General features: G+C 48.9%; 1 protein-coding gene and 1 long non-coding RNA gene across 4 annotated transcripts; one reads left to right on the top strand and one right to left on the bottom strand.

Annotated features, from left to right (window-relative positions):
• Positions 1-367: 367 nt before the first annotated feature.
• Htr3a (5-hydroxytryptamine (serotonin) receptor 3A) lies at positions 368-12,307 on the top strand. 3 transcript variants are annotated; one of them, NM_001099644.1, is made up of 9 exons: positions 421-621; positions 2,759-2,925; positions 4,122-4,166; positions 5,128-5,237; positions 6,774-6,943; positions 9,942-10,102; positions 10,436-10,646; positions 10,738-10,959; positions 11,530-12,307. In NM_001099644.1, exons 1-9 carry the CDS (start codon positions 555-557, stop codon positions 11,826-11,828), a joined length of 1,452 nt encoding a protein of 483 aa, NP_001093114.1. In that variant the 5' UTR covers positions 421-554; the 3' UTR covers positions 11,829-12,307. The 3 variants fall into 3 exon arrangements, with proteins under 3 accessions (XP_011240700.1, NP_001093114.1, NP_038589.2); NM_013561.2 differs by having other exon boundaries at positions 11,512-12,307; XM_011242398.3 differs by lacking the exon at positions 4,122-4,166 and having other exon boundaries at positions 368-621; positions 11,512-12,307.
• Gm32335 lies at positions 3,866-15,290 on the bottom strand. The gene is made up of 3 exons (XR_379368.2): positions 15,028-15,290; positions 12,366-14,720; positions 3,866-5,781 (listed from the first exon to the last, which is right to left on the bottom strand). It is a non-coding gene; the product is annotated as a predicted gene, 32335 (long non-coding RNA).
• Between the last annotated feature and the right edge of the window lie 1,999 nt (positions 15,291-17,289).

Genomic DNA, 17,289 nt, shown 5'->3' with positions numbered 1-17,289 from the left:
CTTCTCTGTCTGCAGAACACATCCAGTCACCTGCTTCACTAGGGACATCACATTACCTTGGGAAGCCAAAGTATACTTCTTGTTGCCCCTGTTTAAGCCAACCCCAGCCCATACTATACTTGTGGAGGGACAGTGCTGACACTGACAGCCCAGTGTACAGCCCACAGCTGTCAGGCTGCATCTTTGCTTCACAGATCCTGTAGGCCCTTCCCTTCCCCAAAACATTTTTTTTTTGGGGCAAGATGTGACCAAGCCACCTATTTGGATGGGTGGGCTGGCCTCCCTCTCCTGACATCTGCCAGTAGACTCCCCTCCCCTTCCTCCCGCCCTGAAACCTGATCCAGCTGAAAAGCTGCTTGCTAGAAAACTTGGCGGCTCCCCAACTCTGGTGGCCGGGAAGTGCCAGGCTGCAGCCTCACAAGGTGCAGGCGTGCAGTTGGAAAAGCAGTCTGCCTGGGACATGAGGTTGGCAGCGGGTGGCGTGCAGGCTGGCAGTCTGGGGGACTCATCCTGAGTGGCTGCTCTGAGGCCCTCCCACATCTGGGAAGCTTGCCATGCGGCTCTGCATCCCGCAGGTGCTGTTGGCCTTGTTCCTTTCCATGCTGACAGCCCCGGGAGAAGGTAAGGAGTTTGGTGGGGAGGGGAATAGCAAGCTGGAATGGGGAAAGGCCTTAAGTCTCAAAGGGCTGAGGGCTGGAGAGGCCGGAGCCGCAGGAGGGCTATAGGAAGGTCAGTTAACTCACTGCTGATGAGTCAGAAAGGATTCTGAGGTGTGGGGTCAAATCAGGTGTTTTGAGAAGTTGAGCCTAAAGGTGAGCCTGCTGCTGGGAAGGGAGTAGAGTCTCTGAGGAAATACATAGCTAGGTGCTGGAAGACGGCTTCCTTTCTCTTCACCTTGCCTTTTAGTTTATCAAGTGAGAGCAGCTACGGGACCTGTGAGCTCGTTCAGTCCACTTTTTCTTCTTACAACCACAGTCCAGAGAGGGAGAGTAATTCACTCAGGGTCGCACAGCTTGTCAGCAGCAGAGTGGGGGGGGGGACGGACCAGGATCACTTTAGTAACTTTTTCTTGCTTTTGATGGTTTTGTTACCTGGATCCTATGGGCTCTCTCTCTTCCCAGGCTCCTCTAAGGCTCACCTCTGGTGATGTTAAACTTCCCTGTCCTTTCTACTCAATCTTCTCATGGCCTCAGAAACAGGGTGTTCGGCCACACAGGATCTGGTTCGTTCTATTGCAGACTACGTTCAGCCTCACAGGAAGGGTCCTTCTACACAACTGGATTGCAGCATCTTGGGGGACAATGAGAGGGGTGCCACCAAGGGGAGGGACTGATGGGAAGGCTAGGAATAGGATGCTCTTTTCTGGAAGCTGTCGTTGGGAGAAGCAGGATAGGTGGATGAGAGGCAAGTTGCATGTGGTAAGCGCTTGGGGTTTTCTTGCCTGGCTTGCTCTGTCCTCCTAGCCATGACCTCCCCTATTTTGAGGTTTGGCTGCATAAGTCAGGCACTTCCCAAACCTCCAAGAGTCCCCCAAAGACCATCGAACTCCCCTACAAGCCCCTTAGTTAAGTAGTGAGGAATCTGGTTTGAGTCTCAGGTTCTTGGCTAGCAAGCAGTGTATGCTATTTATCCTCCTGGGCCTTGGGGATTCTTGTCTGTCCAATGGTCCTGTCATGCTAGCTACTCTGGCAGAGATTCAAGCGGAAGACTTGTGCAGCTATTATTCCATTATTCCAAAGAAGACTCTCAAAAAAAGTCTCTCAAGGATTGGGATATAGCTCTGTCGGTTGAAGCCTGCCTAGCACGCATGCACAAAAGCCCTGGCCGCAATCCCCAGTACTGCATAAACCAAGAGTGGAGGTATAATGTAAGCCTGTAATCCCAGCATTTGGAAGGTGGAGGCAGGGGGATCAGAAGTTCAAGGTCTTCCTTGGTCACCTAGCAAGTTCTAGGCTGTGTAAAGAGCAAAACAAAAGAAAACAAACTTAAAAATAGTCTCTTGCTCACCTCTGTCCTTCCAGGCAGAAGGGAAGCTTATGGGGCAGGTAGATGACACACCAGAGAAAAGCCTGCAGTAATGCCTTGGCATCTGGTGACATACATGAGGGCCAGGTAGGAGGACACAGTATTGTTTAATAGTCACCAGCTTTGTTGGCTCCCGGTTTGCAAGGGACCAGTCTATCCTGCAGTCTCACTTTCTTGCCACGTGGGCTCTGGCCCTCTGGGCTGTGCCCTCCCCATCCACTGTGCGATGGCTTTTGTTTTGTTTGCTTCCTGAGTTTGCATCTCATCCTTGTGCAGGGGCCTCCCTAACATCTATGTCATCTCAGTGTTAGTGCATGTGGTGCCCACGTGAGTGGGGCTGTCCCATGTCACTCCTGCTTTCTGAGTTAGCGCCACTGTTTCCCAGGGGAAAACCAAGAAATACTCAAAATCCCACAATAGCACCAGGGCCTGGAGCTGGGGGGTTTCTTTTTCTTTTTAAAATTATATTTTATTTTGTATTATTGTTGTTGTGTGTCTGAGGTCAAACATGTGCCTTGGCTTGTATGTGGAGGTCAGTGGACATATTGCAGAAGTCTTCTTCTTCCACCATGTAGATCCCAGAGATTGAACTTGGGCCATGAGGCTTGGTGGCAGTGGCCTTTGCTCCCTGAGCCATTTCTCCTGCCCAGAGGGTGAAAGTCTTAAACAGATTCTAAACTGGAGCAAGAGAAGCTGGGCTCTGGCCTCTGTGTTAAACCACTCTCCTTCCCAGGCAGCCGGAGGAGGGCCACCCAGGCCCGAGATACCACCCAGCCTGCTCTACTAAGGCTGTCAGACCACCTCCTGGCTAACTACAAGAAGGGGGTGCGGCCTGTGCGGGACTGGAGGAAGCCTACTACTGTCTCCATTGATGTCATCATGTATGCCATCCTCAACGTGGTGAGCTGCCCTCCGTCTCTGTGGGGGAATCAGAGAAGCCATGTAAAGCCAAATCACCTACTGGGCAGTACAATGGGCACCAAGAACTCTAGTCCCTGTGGTCTGGCACCATGGCTGGGGACAAACTAAAGTTGTATCTGCACAACTGCCCAAACCACAATCCTAGGCCACCCATGTGCACTTCCTTCTAGATGTGGTCACCTCCTGCATGTGGCTGTCCATGGAGCACATGATGGGAATTGTCTCCCTCATATCATCTCTAGACCCTTAGTGCCTCACACAGGTCCCTGAGTGGCAGGTGTCACTAAATGGCAGCAGTAGATAAAATGCCAACTAATAGATCAATTAATTAATCAATAACTAGAGTAGGGTGGGGTGCACTGCTCAGCAGATGATGTAAAGCACCGCATGGGGATGGACAAAAGGCAACGGCAGAGCTGTCGGCTCTCTGCCTTGCGATGGGGAAGCGGGACCTGACTGTACAGGCTGCTAGGGCATATCCCCCCCCCACACACACACATGGGAGGGAATCATGGTGCGTAGAACATCTCTGCAGAGAATAGCTAAGGGCTGGTGGCTGTGCTGCTGCAGAAAGGCAGACTTGGACTCAGATGGAGCACAGAGAACAATCACTTTCTCTGTTCTGCAATCTTGAGCCTCTTAATTTTGTAGCATGGCAGTTCATATATGCATTGTGTATCTATATGTATATGTATTACATATAGAGAGAGATAATAGACGGTAAGATATCTATATGCATATTGTTAAATATATATGAATATGATAAACAATGACAACAGGAAATATACACAGTTTGCACATCTCTAGGGTTTTGCTTTGTTGTGTTTTATTGAGACAGTTTTACCATATTCCCAGGCTGGCCTGAAGCTCACACAATCTGTCTGACTCAGCCCCACTGAGTGGACTACAGGCATTGTACCCCCCCCCCCCCACACACACACCTCACTATGTATCTTGGAAGCTGAGAAGAAATGACTGCAATGCTTTCTAGTTGTACCCATTTAACAGACCAGCTTCTCCTGGCTGGCCAGCAGCTTGAGTTCATCTCCTTCCTCGGCCTCTTCCAGCAGATGAGATACCCAGGGCAAGCTTCTGTTGGTGTGTGTGTGTGTGTGTGTGTGTGTGTGTGTGTGTGTGTGTGTGTGTCCACATGTCAGCCCCTTTTACTTTCACAGGATGAGAAGAACCAGGTTCTGACCACCTACATATGGTACCGGCAGGTGAGCAGACCAGCCCCCCACTTCCTGGGACACCCCCCTCTCAAGGAGTCGGGAATCTCAGTGGCTACCGTGAAGGAAGGAAGGTGGTGAGCAGCTTAGTGAAGAAAGCACGGTAGACAGATACAAGGTCTAGGTGTCTGAAATGTCCCATCTCAGGGCGAGGGGAAGATGGGTGGCGGCCATCCTCCCAGCCCCCACACCTGGTTTCTCAGATGGTTTAGAGCATCTCAGACAAGTGCTGACTGACTAACCCTGGAGGAAGGACAATTCCTGGCCTGAGAACTCACACCATAGTGACTTCACTTTCATGTGAACAGCTCCAACTTCTAGAAAGTTCTTCATTCTATGCGAAGTTGGATAACAACCAAACTGAGCAATCAAAACAGGAAAAAAAAAACCTATTCACTTAACCCTCAGGATTCTTCCCTGTTGCCACTCGTCCAATTAAGACAGGTGTAGGTCACACTAATATGCAGATGTTTCAGGACTTGGCTGAGCTCTGGGGAGGGAGGTAAACTGGAGAGGCCTCACCCCAGAGGCTGCGTAGACACATCAGGGACACACAGGTCTCAAATCCCTTCCTACGGCCATGATCATGTTCTATCACCACCATACACTTATGGGACAGAGAGTGGTCCTTATCAGACAGCTCCATTTCGGTCTCACTGAAGATCCTCTTAATTCAGAACATACCCTGTCTCATGGATAATGAGCCAAACAAGAACAGGCAGCATGTTTCCGTAGAAGAGGCAGCCTGGGTTTTATAGCTGAAGATGGTTGACAGCTGTAGAGATGGAGTCTCTTATTGACCAGGAAGAGGTATGCGTCAACACCCAGATTTCCCCCTAGAAGGTGCCCACCTACTGCCTGAGCAGAAGGGATAAAAACCTGTCTGATTTGCAGGTGACCCTCACCGAAGATGGAAGGGGGCTGCCTTTGATGGTTTCTGTTTCTCCCACAGTACTGGACTGATGAGTTTCTGCAGTGGACTCCTGAGGACTTCGACAATGTCACCAAATTGTCCATCCCCACAGACAGCATCTGGGTCCCTGACATCCTCATCAATGAGTTGTGAGTCCTTTCATCAGATCATAGTGGGCTGGGAGGCTGTGGTTAGAGAAGCCAGGAGCAGTGACAATTTCCTCTCTTGATCAAGTTAGCATTTGTTCAAGCTCTCCTTTATGCAATTCTCTGTTTTTCCTTGATTAACCTCTCTCTTTCTTTCTGTACCGGATGCTACAACCTTATACTTCTTAGTCCTGGGACTCCATCATAGGAACAGAAGCCAGTGAGTGATGTCACACTGAGTTCTAATAACTTAATGGAGACAGCTGCATTTGTCAGAGGGAATGGTTACTTTTTTTTTTTTGTGTGTGAAAGGAGCAAAACTCTGATGACAGCCAATGCTTCTGGTCACAGATGAGGATCAGGAGCCAAGGAACATATTCAAACCTCCCGAGGCACACGTGTGCCTAAGGGGGCACAGTTGGCACCTCTAGCATGAAGTGGGTCCCATTAGCTTTTGTTCTCAGCAGCTCAACATGCTCCCGTTGCCCTCAGCCAGCTGACTTTCTCTCCATTCTGCAAGTTCATCCAGGGTCCACCAACTGGACATCTGAGTACAAAGGCAAAGAAAATACATGGGGAAAATACAGATAGAATGGGGAAAGTAGGTTGGGGCTGTGATTCAATTGGTAGACTATTTGCATAGCATGATCAATGTCTGGGTTCCATGTCTAAAGCCAATGTGATGGCATCATCTTAGCCCATCATCTTAACACTTGGGAGACGGAGGCAAAAAGTTCAAGGACTACTGGAGATGCCAGAGGTATTCATGCGGTACCAATTGCATTGTCCAACTCCTTGACATTTCCATAAAGAAGGCCATTGAATTTGATCCACCCTTGAATGTCCCCCCCCCAACATAGCACAGGTGGAAAATGTTCTAGAAATTTCTTTCTGCTCTTTTTTTAGCTTCTATCTTTCAGTCTACCTCAAAGAAGGCCTAAGGCCAGGCCCTGGGCTCAGCCTACCTCATGCCTTAGGGTCAGGCTTAGTAAAGACAACAGGCTGAATTCTTGTTGGATTTTCCTAGGCCCCTCTACTCCTTATGAACTCTATGCTCTTCCATCTAGAGATGACTGCTCTCATTTGGGGGGCTTCTAGAAATGGGGAGCAAAGCAAACGTCAGAGAATGGAACGTATGATTCTTCTCTCCTATCAAACCGCTGGCTAATCTGGGGACCAGCTCTGCTCTGGTGTGGGGCTGGTGTGTCAGCCTGGAGACAGCTGAGCCAGCTGCCTTCAGAGTTGGCTTTACAGTCCATGGATCCCTTCACTGCCTTTGAGAGCTAGGTTGCTAAGGGAGTTGAAAATAAGAAACATCCTTCATTGTTTGGAGCACAGCCTCGATAACAGTGGGTCAGAAAGCTAAGATTGATAACATTGGAAAAGTAAGGCCAGACAAAATGTCTGGATTATCTTGGTCTCTAGATCCTCTCTAAGTTTCTTTCCTTACTTACAAATTTCTTACTCAAAAGATCTTTAGCCTTCCATGGTGAGGGTCTGCCTCTTCAGCCCACAAACTGATCCCTCTTCCCTGACCAGTGTGGACGTGGGGAAGTCTCCGAACATTCCTTATGTGTACGTGCATCATCGAGGTGAAGTTCAGAACTACAAGCCCTTGCAATTGGTGACCGCCTGTAGCCTTGACATCTACAACTTCCCCTTTGATGTGCAGAACTGCTCTCTGACTTTCACCAGCTGGCTGCACACCAGTGAGTACTGGGCTTGTGAGTGGGGCAGAGGTTGGGGCTCACAGGGACTGGGGAGCCAGGATGTATCCTCTCTTCATCAAGCCATCACTATTTCCTCCCTCCTCCCCACCACTGCTCCCTTACCTGTCTCTTTCATTTGTCTGGTTCCTTTGTAGTTCTGGGGCTCTAACCTAAGACCTTGCACATGCTAGGCGAACACTCCACCACTGAGCAATATATCCTGCCACTTCTCTTTTTAATGTCAATGAGCCTCTGCTTCCTCTCCCTCCAGATGGACACAGTATTGCTGTTCTCACTGCCTCTGTTAGCTGTTTCAAAGATTAATGAGGCGGTGTGAATCGGCTCCAAGGCACTCAGCAAGGGACACTTCTTACCTAGCATCTCAAAGAAGATCTGACAGGAAGTGCGTCTCAGACCCACCAATGCCCCCTGCACAGGTGTCCTCATTCCCTTCCTACCCTGGCTCTCCCCATGCACCACCCGCACTGTGGTTCATGCTCTCCACAGCAGCCACTGAGCTCTTATTAAAATGCAAATCTGATCATGTCATTTAAAGCCCTCAATGGCTTCCCAGCAGTCCTGGGACCCAATCCAAAACCTTGACCTGGTCCTGCCCACAGTGTCCCACAGCAGCTACATCTGGTGTGTGCCAGCCCAGCTGCCTTCCTCTGGATGCCTAGAGGTCCTGACTGTTCTTTTTTATCACAGGCTGTTTCCTCTCCTAGGCTACCCACTTCTCCTCTTTCTCCTGCTCCCAGCACCCCAGCCACAGCCTGGTCAACTCCTCCAGTCATCTAATTATGCCGAAAGGCTCATCAGCTCCTGGAAGGACTTTCCATGGCTCCCTAGACTAGCTTTCTTTCATGCAGTGGTTAAAAACCCTGGGTTTTCTTACAAACTTCATCACTTGTCAATACTTGTTTAGCCCATGTCTAATTTGCTCATGGATATAATTTTGGAGGAATGGAAACATGGTTTCTGGCTCTCCAGCACAGTGTCTGATCCTGAGAGATTTTCTTGAGTGTAAACGTGCCAGGTACTCAGTGGAGGGCTAGGAAAGGCATGCTGTCTGACTATAGCAAGGCAATCCTTCCTTCTCTGACCTATTCATTACATTAAATTTCAATTACAGGGGCTGGAGAGGTAGTTCAACAGTTGAGAGCATTTGTTCCTCTTCCAGAGGACCCAGGTTCAGGTCCCATCACACCATATGACAGCTCTCAACTGTCTTTCTGTAACTCTAGTTACATAGGATAAAATGTCTTCTGGCCTTCACAGGAACTGCACATACACAGTACACAAACATACATGCAGGCAAAACACTCATATATACATATATGTAAATGTATACACACACATATACTTTTAAAAAAATACAACATGACATGATAGAGTCTTCCAGTTCCTTCTCTCTGCATTTCCACCCGCATGCACGTGCACACACACACACACACACACACACACACACACACACACACACACACACTACCTATGAAGAGCACATATTGCATACACTATCATACACTGTTACTTGTATGCTTTTTTCTTTTCTTTTCTTTTCTTTTCTTTTCTTTTCTTTTCTTTTCTTTTCTTTTCTTTTCTTTTCTTTTCTTTTCTTTTCTTTTCTTTTCTTTTCTCTTTTCTTTTCTTTCTTTCTTTCTTTCTTTCTTTCTTTCTTTCTTTCTTTCTTTCTTTCTTTCTTTCTTTCTTTCTTTCTTTCTTTCTTTTTTTTTACCAACAATGAATCCCTGACTTTTCTTCCAAGTTAGTGTGTGTGAGCTCTTCCTCATAAATTTTAATTGCAATAGACTCAAGTGCATATATCATTGGACACCTGGTATTTTATCCATCAGTGGACAGTTATTCTTTCTTTATTTCCCTTGAAGTGTAAATGTGCGCGCACGTGTGTGTGTGTGTGTGTGTGTGTGTGTGTATGTGTGTGTGTGTGTGTGCGCGCGCGTGCACATGGTGCTCATATATGTGGGCATCAGAGATCAGCCCAAGGTGTCTTCCTCAGCTCTTCTCCCTCTTGTCTTTTTTTAGGGAGGCTCTCTCACTTTTTCCTGTACTTGCCATTGAGGCTAGGCTGGCTGGCCAGTGAGCCCAAGGGATTTGGTTGTCTTCACCTCTCCAGAGCTGAGCTGACAGTGTGCTCTGTCACACCCTGTTTTCTTATGTGGCTTTTGGGGACCAAACTGAGGTCCTCATGCTTGAGCAATCAACAGGTTCCAGGTCCACTGGAAGAGCAACAAATGCTCTTAACTGTTGAACTATTTCTCTACTGGCCACCCCAACACTTTACTTTTTGGCTTTGAACTCAATATATGAGTTCAGACTGGCCTCCTAGACTGTCCTGGGAATCCTCCTGGCTCTGTCTCCTGGGTACTGAGATTATAGGCATCTGCAAATAAGCCTGGCAGGATATTTAGATCTTTTCCAATGTTTTGGTTCAGTGGATATTGTTGTGTTTCCTGGTAGACAGACAGACAGACAGACAGATAGATAGAAAGGTAGATAGATAGATAGATAGATAGATAGATAGATAGATAGATAGGTAGATGATAGGTAGATAGAGGAGGATTTCTTTTATTTTCTTAATTCTTCAAAGACAAGTAGTTAATTCTATGAAGGCAGAGGTAAAAGATCATCGTGTTTTGTTCATTTTCTAGATGCAAAACTAACAAAGAAACATAGAAGGCTGTTTGGAAGGTATGTGTAAGCAAGTGAGAGACAGAGAGAGAGAGCTTTCTAGTGGATGCTTCCTTGGTTCTTTGCACTGTGTTCTCACTACAGGCTTGTGAGATAGACACCATGTGTTCTATCACTCCTCTGTGTGGCTGAGGAAACCCAATCTGAGAGTTAAGGGCAGAGATCTGTAGTCTAGAGATCTGACAACAGGGCCCCTCAGGTATTGTTCATCCTACACTCCACCTTCTATGCTCGAAGGTTCTATGATTGAGATTCCAAAGCTTTTCTGGCCTTTCGTCTTCTCTCTCAGTCCAGGACATCAACATTACCCTGTGGCGATCACCGGAAGAAGTGAGGTCTGACAAGAGCATCTTCATAAATCAGGGCGAGTGGGAGCTGCTGGAGGTGTTCCCCCAGTTCAAGGAGTTCAGCATAGATATCAGTAACAGCTATGCAGAAATGAAGTTCTACGTGAGTGGGTGTGGCTGCGGATGGGGCGGGGACAAGAATGCTTGGGGTAGCACAGTGAAGCAAACTGGGAAGGACATAGCAGCCCCTTTGCCAACTCCAGGTCCATACACATTCCATGCAACTTTAGCAAGGGTGACGGGAACTCAACAGAAGTATCCCCTGTTTACTCTCAACTGCCACAGGCCTGGTGCCAGAGGCAGAATAGGGGTCTGTCACTCTCCTTCCCCAAGCAATCCAGGCTGGAAGTTCTATAAGAGAAGGGTCTGGGTATAGGGTGGTGGTCCTTGGGTTCCTGTCCACCCAACATCCCCCAAGCTTCTATCCTGGTCCCAGGTGATCATCCGCCGGAGGCCTTTATTCTACGCAGTCAGCCTCTTGCTGCCCAGTATCTTCCTCATGGTCGTGGACATTGTGGGCTTTTGCCTGCCCCCGGACAGCGGTGAGAGAGTCTCTTTCAAGATCACACTCCTTCTGGGATACTCAGTCTTCCTCATCATCGTGTCAGACACACTGCCAGCAACGGCCATCGGTACCCCCCTCATTGGTAAGGCTTCCCTGAGGGAAGAGTTCACTGAGTGTGACAGGGACCCACCCTGCTCCCTCCCATGCTTAGTGTGTCTCTTTCTCCGGCTTAGGTGTCTATTTTGTGGTGTGCATGGCTCTGCTAGTGATAAGCCTCGCTGAGACCATCTTCATTGTGCGGCTGGTGCATAAGCAGGACCTACAGCGGCCAGTACCTGACTGGCTGAGGCACCTGGTCCTAGACAGAATAGCCTGGATACTCTGCCTAGGGGAGCAGCCTATGGCCCATAGACCCCCAGCCACCTTCCAAGCCAACAAGACTGATGACTGCTCAGGTGAGAGAGGATAAGGACAGATTCACACATAGAACCTGGATTAGGGATACTGGATAGGATGTGGGAGCTGGGTTCAGGATGGAAACAGGAAGGTGCTTCAGCCAGACTGGAACTTTGCCTCCCTTTCTACATTAAAAAAAAAAAAAAAGACAGGGTCTTATTATGTAGCCCTGGCTGACCTGGAACTCACTATGTAGACCAGGCTAGCTTGCACCACCAGGTCCAGCCAGACTCCTTTGCTTTCTTTTTCAACCCCTTCAATCAGCTTAAGGATGAGATATGAGCTGAGAAGAGCTCAGAGGAGCTGGGTGTAGTGGCACACACCCTTGATTTGGGAGACACAGGCAGTATGTCTCCAAGAGTTCGATGCCATCCTGGTCTACATAAGTTTCAGACCAACCAGCAGTACATAGTAAGATCCTGTCTCAAAAGAGAAAGAGGAAAAGGAAGGTAGAGTGCAAATGAGGCAGACACAAAGTCAACTTCTGACCTCCATAATACTCCCCAACGCCACAGCGCCAGGGCACCCCACAACCCTCCTTTCATACCCAGGTTCTGATCTTCTTCCAGCCATGGGAAACCACTGCAGCCATGTTGGAGGACCTCAGGACTTGGAGAAGACCCCAAGGGGCAGAGGTAGCCCTCTTCCACCACCAAGGGAGGCCTCGCTGGCTGTGCGCGGTCTCTTGCAAGAGCTATCCTCCATCCGCCACTTCCTGGAGAAGCGGGATGAGATGCGGGAGGTGGCAAGGGACTGGCTGCGGGTGGGATACGTGCTGGACAGGCTGCTGTTCCGCATCTACCTGCTGGCTGTGCTCGCTTACAGCATCACCCTGGTCACTCTCTGGTCCATTTGGCATTATTCTTGAGTGGGCACAGCCTGACAGGGAGGGGCTATGGAACTGGTTAGGATAAGTATGGGGGAGTTCCCTCTTAGGTCCTGCATCCTGTTTCCAACACCAATTCATCTGAGCAACCCCAGTCTCTTTGTCCCCTAAACTTAGTGCTGAAGACCCAGTCTGTCTCTCTGACTTCCCTATCATGGCTTTAAAGCATGATATCCTAGATCAAGAGAAACCAAGTACCCTCTAACCTTACTTATCAGGGCGTCAAGCCCTGGTTTCCTTACCAGTACTTCTGTGATTACGGCCCCTGGAACTGCTCATTTCCACATTTTTTTTTTCTGATCAAAGAAAAGCAAATTGTCTTGCATAGATGCCTGAGACTTCTGCACTTATTTTATCTAGCCCCTAATGGCTCCCTCTTCAGCTCACCTGTGGGTACTTCCCTAACACTCAGCTTCATCAGCCAATGGGAGCAGGGGATAATAAAATGCTATGATATCTTATTCTCTGTCTGTGACCATTTGTATTCAACTTTGGGGAAAGGTTAGAGGATGGGCTTACCTGTATCTTCCACTGACTGATGCTTCCTGGACCAGGGAACTAGAAGACGGCATGATCTCCATCATGACAAACTAGGAGGTGAATCGCAGTTTGGAGGTCAAGACTGTGTATTTATCAGATGAGAAGAGAGAGGAGGGCTATCTGCGACCCACTGGGGAAATGTTGAAAGGATCTATGTAGGCCAACTATGTTTTTCGAGACAGGGTTTCTCTGTATAGCCCTGGCTGTCCTGGAACTCACTTTGTAGACCAGGCTGGCCTTGAACTCAGAAATCCGCCTGCCTCTGCCTCCCGAGTGCTGGGGTTAAAGGTGTATGCCACCACGCCCAGCTAACTATTCTGGTCTTTAGAGGAAGCTGGGAACAAGCTTTCTCTAAAAGGGAGATATGCTTCAGCACCACGGCTAGCACCCACCGTTTTCTGTGCCTGGGAGACTCTGAGAATGCAAAGCTTTGATTGATGTCTCTGAGAACGTTTACTAGCCAGCACATGATGCTCCTAACCAAAAAGCAGGAGGAAAGCAGAGCTGGGTTAATACCCTTGCGTATAACCTGTCCTGATCACCGGTCCTAGCTGTCAGGCCTTTTAAGACATGCTAAGGAAGGTCCCTAACTACACCACCCACCTAACAGGCATCCAGAGAAAGAACATTACCTCTTAGTCTCAAGAGTGTACAGAAGAGGTTTCATCTGACACTTTATCTTGTCCTTATCTTATTCCTCTCCCTGTCTTGAGTTGTTTGTCACTCAGAGTAAAGGATGATGCCTTTGCAGAGGGGGACTAGACAACAAACCAGGCTAAAGGGACAGCACCTACCCACCAGAAATGTCTCAGAAGAAACCAAACAATTCCATTACCTCCTAAACTATTGCAGGGCAGCCAACAGAGAGACAGTTCAAACACTCAGAATGATACATTCTCACACCCTAAACTTTGCAGTTTCAGTTCATAAAACCATATGGGAGGCTGGGCAGAGGGCAAAGCTCTGGGGCTTTGGGTTTGTCACATTTGAAAGACTCTAGGACTAAAGAAAGGGTTCCCTGGGCTTATCTTTTCTTAGTTGCCTCTTGTCCCAGGATCTCCACTGTACAGAAAGAGCTTCTAGATACTAACTAGCTGCTAGCTCCTAAAGTGAATTGAGATTGAAATCTCATGGCCACCTCTACTCCAAACACATGAACTTTTGAGATGACTTCAGAATTTCACATTTGCCTGTGTGTGGGGGTTGGGGGTGGGGGGATCAGGGTCTTTTAGCAAACCATAGAGTACAGGGTGTGGAGTTGCCTTTGGCTGAGCAAGACTGGGCAAACAGTGGGGACAGTCCCCCTTGCTCAGAATAGGCCTTGCACTTCCTCACCTGGAGCCTAGTTTTAGAGCCAAAAGCTGCCCCACCTACTAGGATTGCCGGGCATAGGCACACACTATCCGAAGGGTCTCATGTCCCAGGCCACAAGGATAGAAAGATGGACAGCCAATGCACCACTGGCCATTAAGTGGGTGGCTATTGACAAAGTGTTCAAACAGAAAGCTAGTAAGACACTCATCAGCCTATCGATTCCCCATCTCCCTCTTCTCACCCTTCATTCCCAATCAATGGGGCGACAGAGCCCAGCACTGAGGCGGCCAATTAACCACCTCAGGAATGAGCTGCCACATGTAACATATTCTGGTCCAACGGCCACATCCGATAGGAGCATTGATCTGGCATATGGGCCGTGCTTCCCAGGGATGGGAAACTGAGGCCCAGTACTGGAGTGCAGCATCTTCTACTTATGAATGCTACCCTTGGACTAGAGGTGTCTCTGTCTGGGGATACCTCCAGGCACTTGCTCCATCCCCGCCTTTCATAACCAAAGCTTAGGCTGAGGCAGTCCAAACAGGCTAGGCTGGGCCTCCAGTCCCCAGTATGCCAATTAAAGAGACAAGTAAAGCCAGGAATGGTGGTTTACACCTTTTTCTCAACACTTGTGAGGCTGAGGCATAAGGATCACTGTTAGTTGAAGGTCAGCCTGGCATACAAAATGAGATCCAGGTCAGCCTTCGCTGCTACAGTGAGATCCTGTTGCCAGAGGGTGGTAAAGTTGAATGGTACAGAGAGAGAGTTATCCGATGTAGCCATATTGGGATAAATCAGATAAAAGGGTACAATGACCCTAAGTTCATGTTTGGGTTACACACATGAGCTTTTAGATTAAGTCAAGGAAGATTGTGGCAAGTGGTTCATACCTCTTGGTATGAATAATTAATCAGTCTTGGTCTAGAGGTGGTCTCCAGAAGTCTTTGCCTTGAGGGGTCAAGGTGGTCAAGAGACAATGGTTTCTACCCTGGAGTTGTCCTTATCTGGGTAGAGGATAGCCTGAAGTAGGAATAAGAAAAGTTAGTCAGAAACTCCTTGAGAAATGATCATTCAGATGCACAGAAGTCAGCCCCGGGCTCTAGGTAAAGAAGAGAGAAGAAGGAAGACAGAACCAGCCTGTCCGTCCTGCTTCCGGTTGGCTGTGAGGCATTGAGGCCTTGTAGCGCACTCCAGCTTCTACTTGCCTGCTTTAGTCTACATGGCCCCACTGCATCTGATTCTGTCCCATACAAAGAGATAGACTGGGGGGTCTCCATGCCCCGACCCATCTTACCTCCCAAGTGCTCCTCAGTCTATCCCCACCTACCCTGCTTTCATCAGCCTCCTCAAACCTCCACCAGAGATAAGTGAGCATGCGCTGCAGCCCCGTGAGCCTCGGTGCTCCGCAAGTCTGCAGCTGATGCTGTTAAGAGATTGCCCCTGGTTGCCAGGAGCGAAGCCGCTTTTGCTCCCGATGTTGGCCACCTGCGCTCGATGGCCTTAAAGGCATGCCCCAGAGTGGACACCTGGCAGCTTTCGGGAGAGCTCGCACAGGGAAGCTGAGCTTAGCAGCCAGTGTTGGAGACAGTGAGCTCTCCCAGCCTAGCTAAGAGGAAAAACTTTCCTGGTTGATGGAGGGGGGAAAGTACAGCCCAGTGTTCGCCAGCCAGATTCTCCTCCCTCCCCCTCCTCCTCCCCCCAGCCTCCGAATCAATACATTCTGAATCTAATCTAATAACAGAGATTTAACGAGGGGATAATGCGCGTGGAGCCGCCAGGCGCTTTGTCTCTTCTTTCAGGAGGCAGCTGGGGCCCATTATCTGGGGACAATGCCCCATGCTAATCACTCCCTCAGCCTCCCTCTGCATGTTTGGGGGAGGGGGGATGCTGGGCAAGAAGGGGCAGCTCTTCTGACTGCACTGGAGGCAGGGAGGATAAAGTCAGACTGGTCCAACCCACCCCACACAACTGTCTTGGCCTAACACCAACTCCTTGGTTTTCTCTAGCCACATGGGGTGCCCTTTGAGGGGTTGAGGATACCCCACCAAGGCATGCACACAACTACCAACTAGGTATCAGCTGGGAGTTAGATTGGTTTTTTTTTTTTCTTTTTCGTCTTTTCATTTTTCTAACATTGTCCTCTATAATTTAAACTATTCCACCGAAGCTTGTGATGGCTAGCCCTGAGTGTCATGGTTAGAGAATAAGAATACCCCATCTTAAAATAGAAGCCTGGCTCTTCAATCTCCTCTCTCTGACTCTTTCTCTGTCTCTGCCCCCCTTCCCCCCCCCCTTCTCTCTGGAAGTTAGACTGGAGAAAGAACTTCCTGGCAAGGCCAATGCTAACAATGATTACTAAATCAGGAGTCTGGAAAGAAGAAACAACCTTGTATGTCCTAGAAGACTTTCAAAAGGAGACCTCCAGCTCTGTAGCTTGGAAGGGGGCTGCTAGGGAGGACTGATCTGCTTCAGTTCACTATTGGAGCTTTGAGGAGGAGGGAGTCCAGAGCTATACATGGGCATCCTACTGCTTTCTGAAACATGTTTACTGTTGTGGAGTGTCAGACTCCAAGTATAAAATCTGTTCCTACCCTGGGTCTCCTTGTGTATCCACCTACTCATCTGTAAAGTGGGGCCCACATAGTTCCTACATCTTAGGTATTAGGGGTCCCGATATCCCAGTGAAGAAATGTTCAGAGAATCTACAAGGCTCTCGTAGAGACATCTAGCGCCGTGCTGGCCCTTCTTGGTCAGCTCAGGGAACCATTCAGGATTGATCCTAGTAAGTGGTGGCTGGGGACCTTTGTTTTGCTTACCCCTGTTAAGGGCAGGCTGAATCAAAGAGCTAGGCACTGATCTTAAAGCCACGAGCTAAAGAGCCTGCCTGTGCCATGCTGTATCCAGACACCGGTGTCCTTTCTGCCCCACCCTTATCTCTCACACTCACCCCATCCCCTCCACCCCAGCTGCTGCTGCTTCTTCTTCTTCTCCTCCTTCTCCTCCTCCTCCTCCTCCTTCTTCTTCTCCTTCTCCTCCTCCTCCTCCTCCTCCCTTTCCTCCTCCTCCTCCTCCTCCTCCTTCTTCTTTTTGGTTTTGGTTTTTTCGAGACAGGGTTTCTCTGTGTAGCCCTGGCTGTCCTGGAACTCACTTTGTAGACCAGGCTGGTCTCGAACTCAGAAATCCGCCTGCCTCTGCCTCCCCCAGCTTCTTAACAGAATTCTTCTATAAAACTTGAGCCTCCGGTTTTCTGCTCTGCCAGTGTGAGAGCTGTGGGCATTCTAGGATCACAGTCTGAGCCTGGCCAGGTCTCCCACGCAGCCCTAACCCCCTGTGTCCCTCTGTAGGAGCACCAGATCCACAGAAGAAAGAGCTTTGTGAGCATGACACTTGGGACTACAGGAACTCTGGAACTCACTTCTCCCAGCTAGAAAAACTCCCCCCACTAAAGAAACATAAAACAAGACGCCAATGTGTGGCCAAGACATTTACAACCTGACTTCTAGATTCTGTCCACCAGGTGGCAGCAAAGCCCAGAAGTTTTATGGCAAGTCAGGCACAAAGCCTCTTATTGCCCCTTTCCTGCTGTGCC

This window comes from Mus musculus, chromosome 9 (genome assembly GCF_000001635.26).
Source record: "Mus musculus strain C57BL/6J chromosome 9, GRCm38.p6 C57BL/6J".
Lineage (NCBI taxonomy): Eukaryota > Metazoa > Chordata > Mammalia > Rodentia > Muridae > Mus > Mus musculus.
This window is presented reverse-complemented; position numbering and strand designations above follow the sequence as displayed.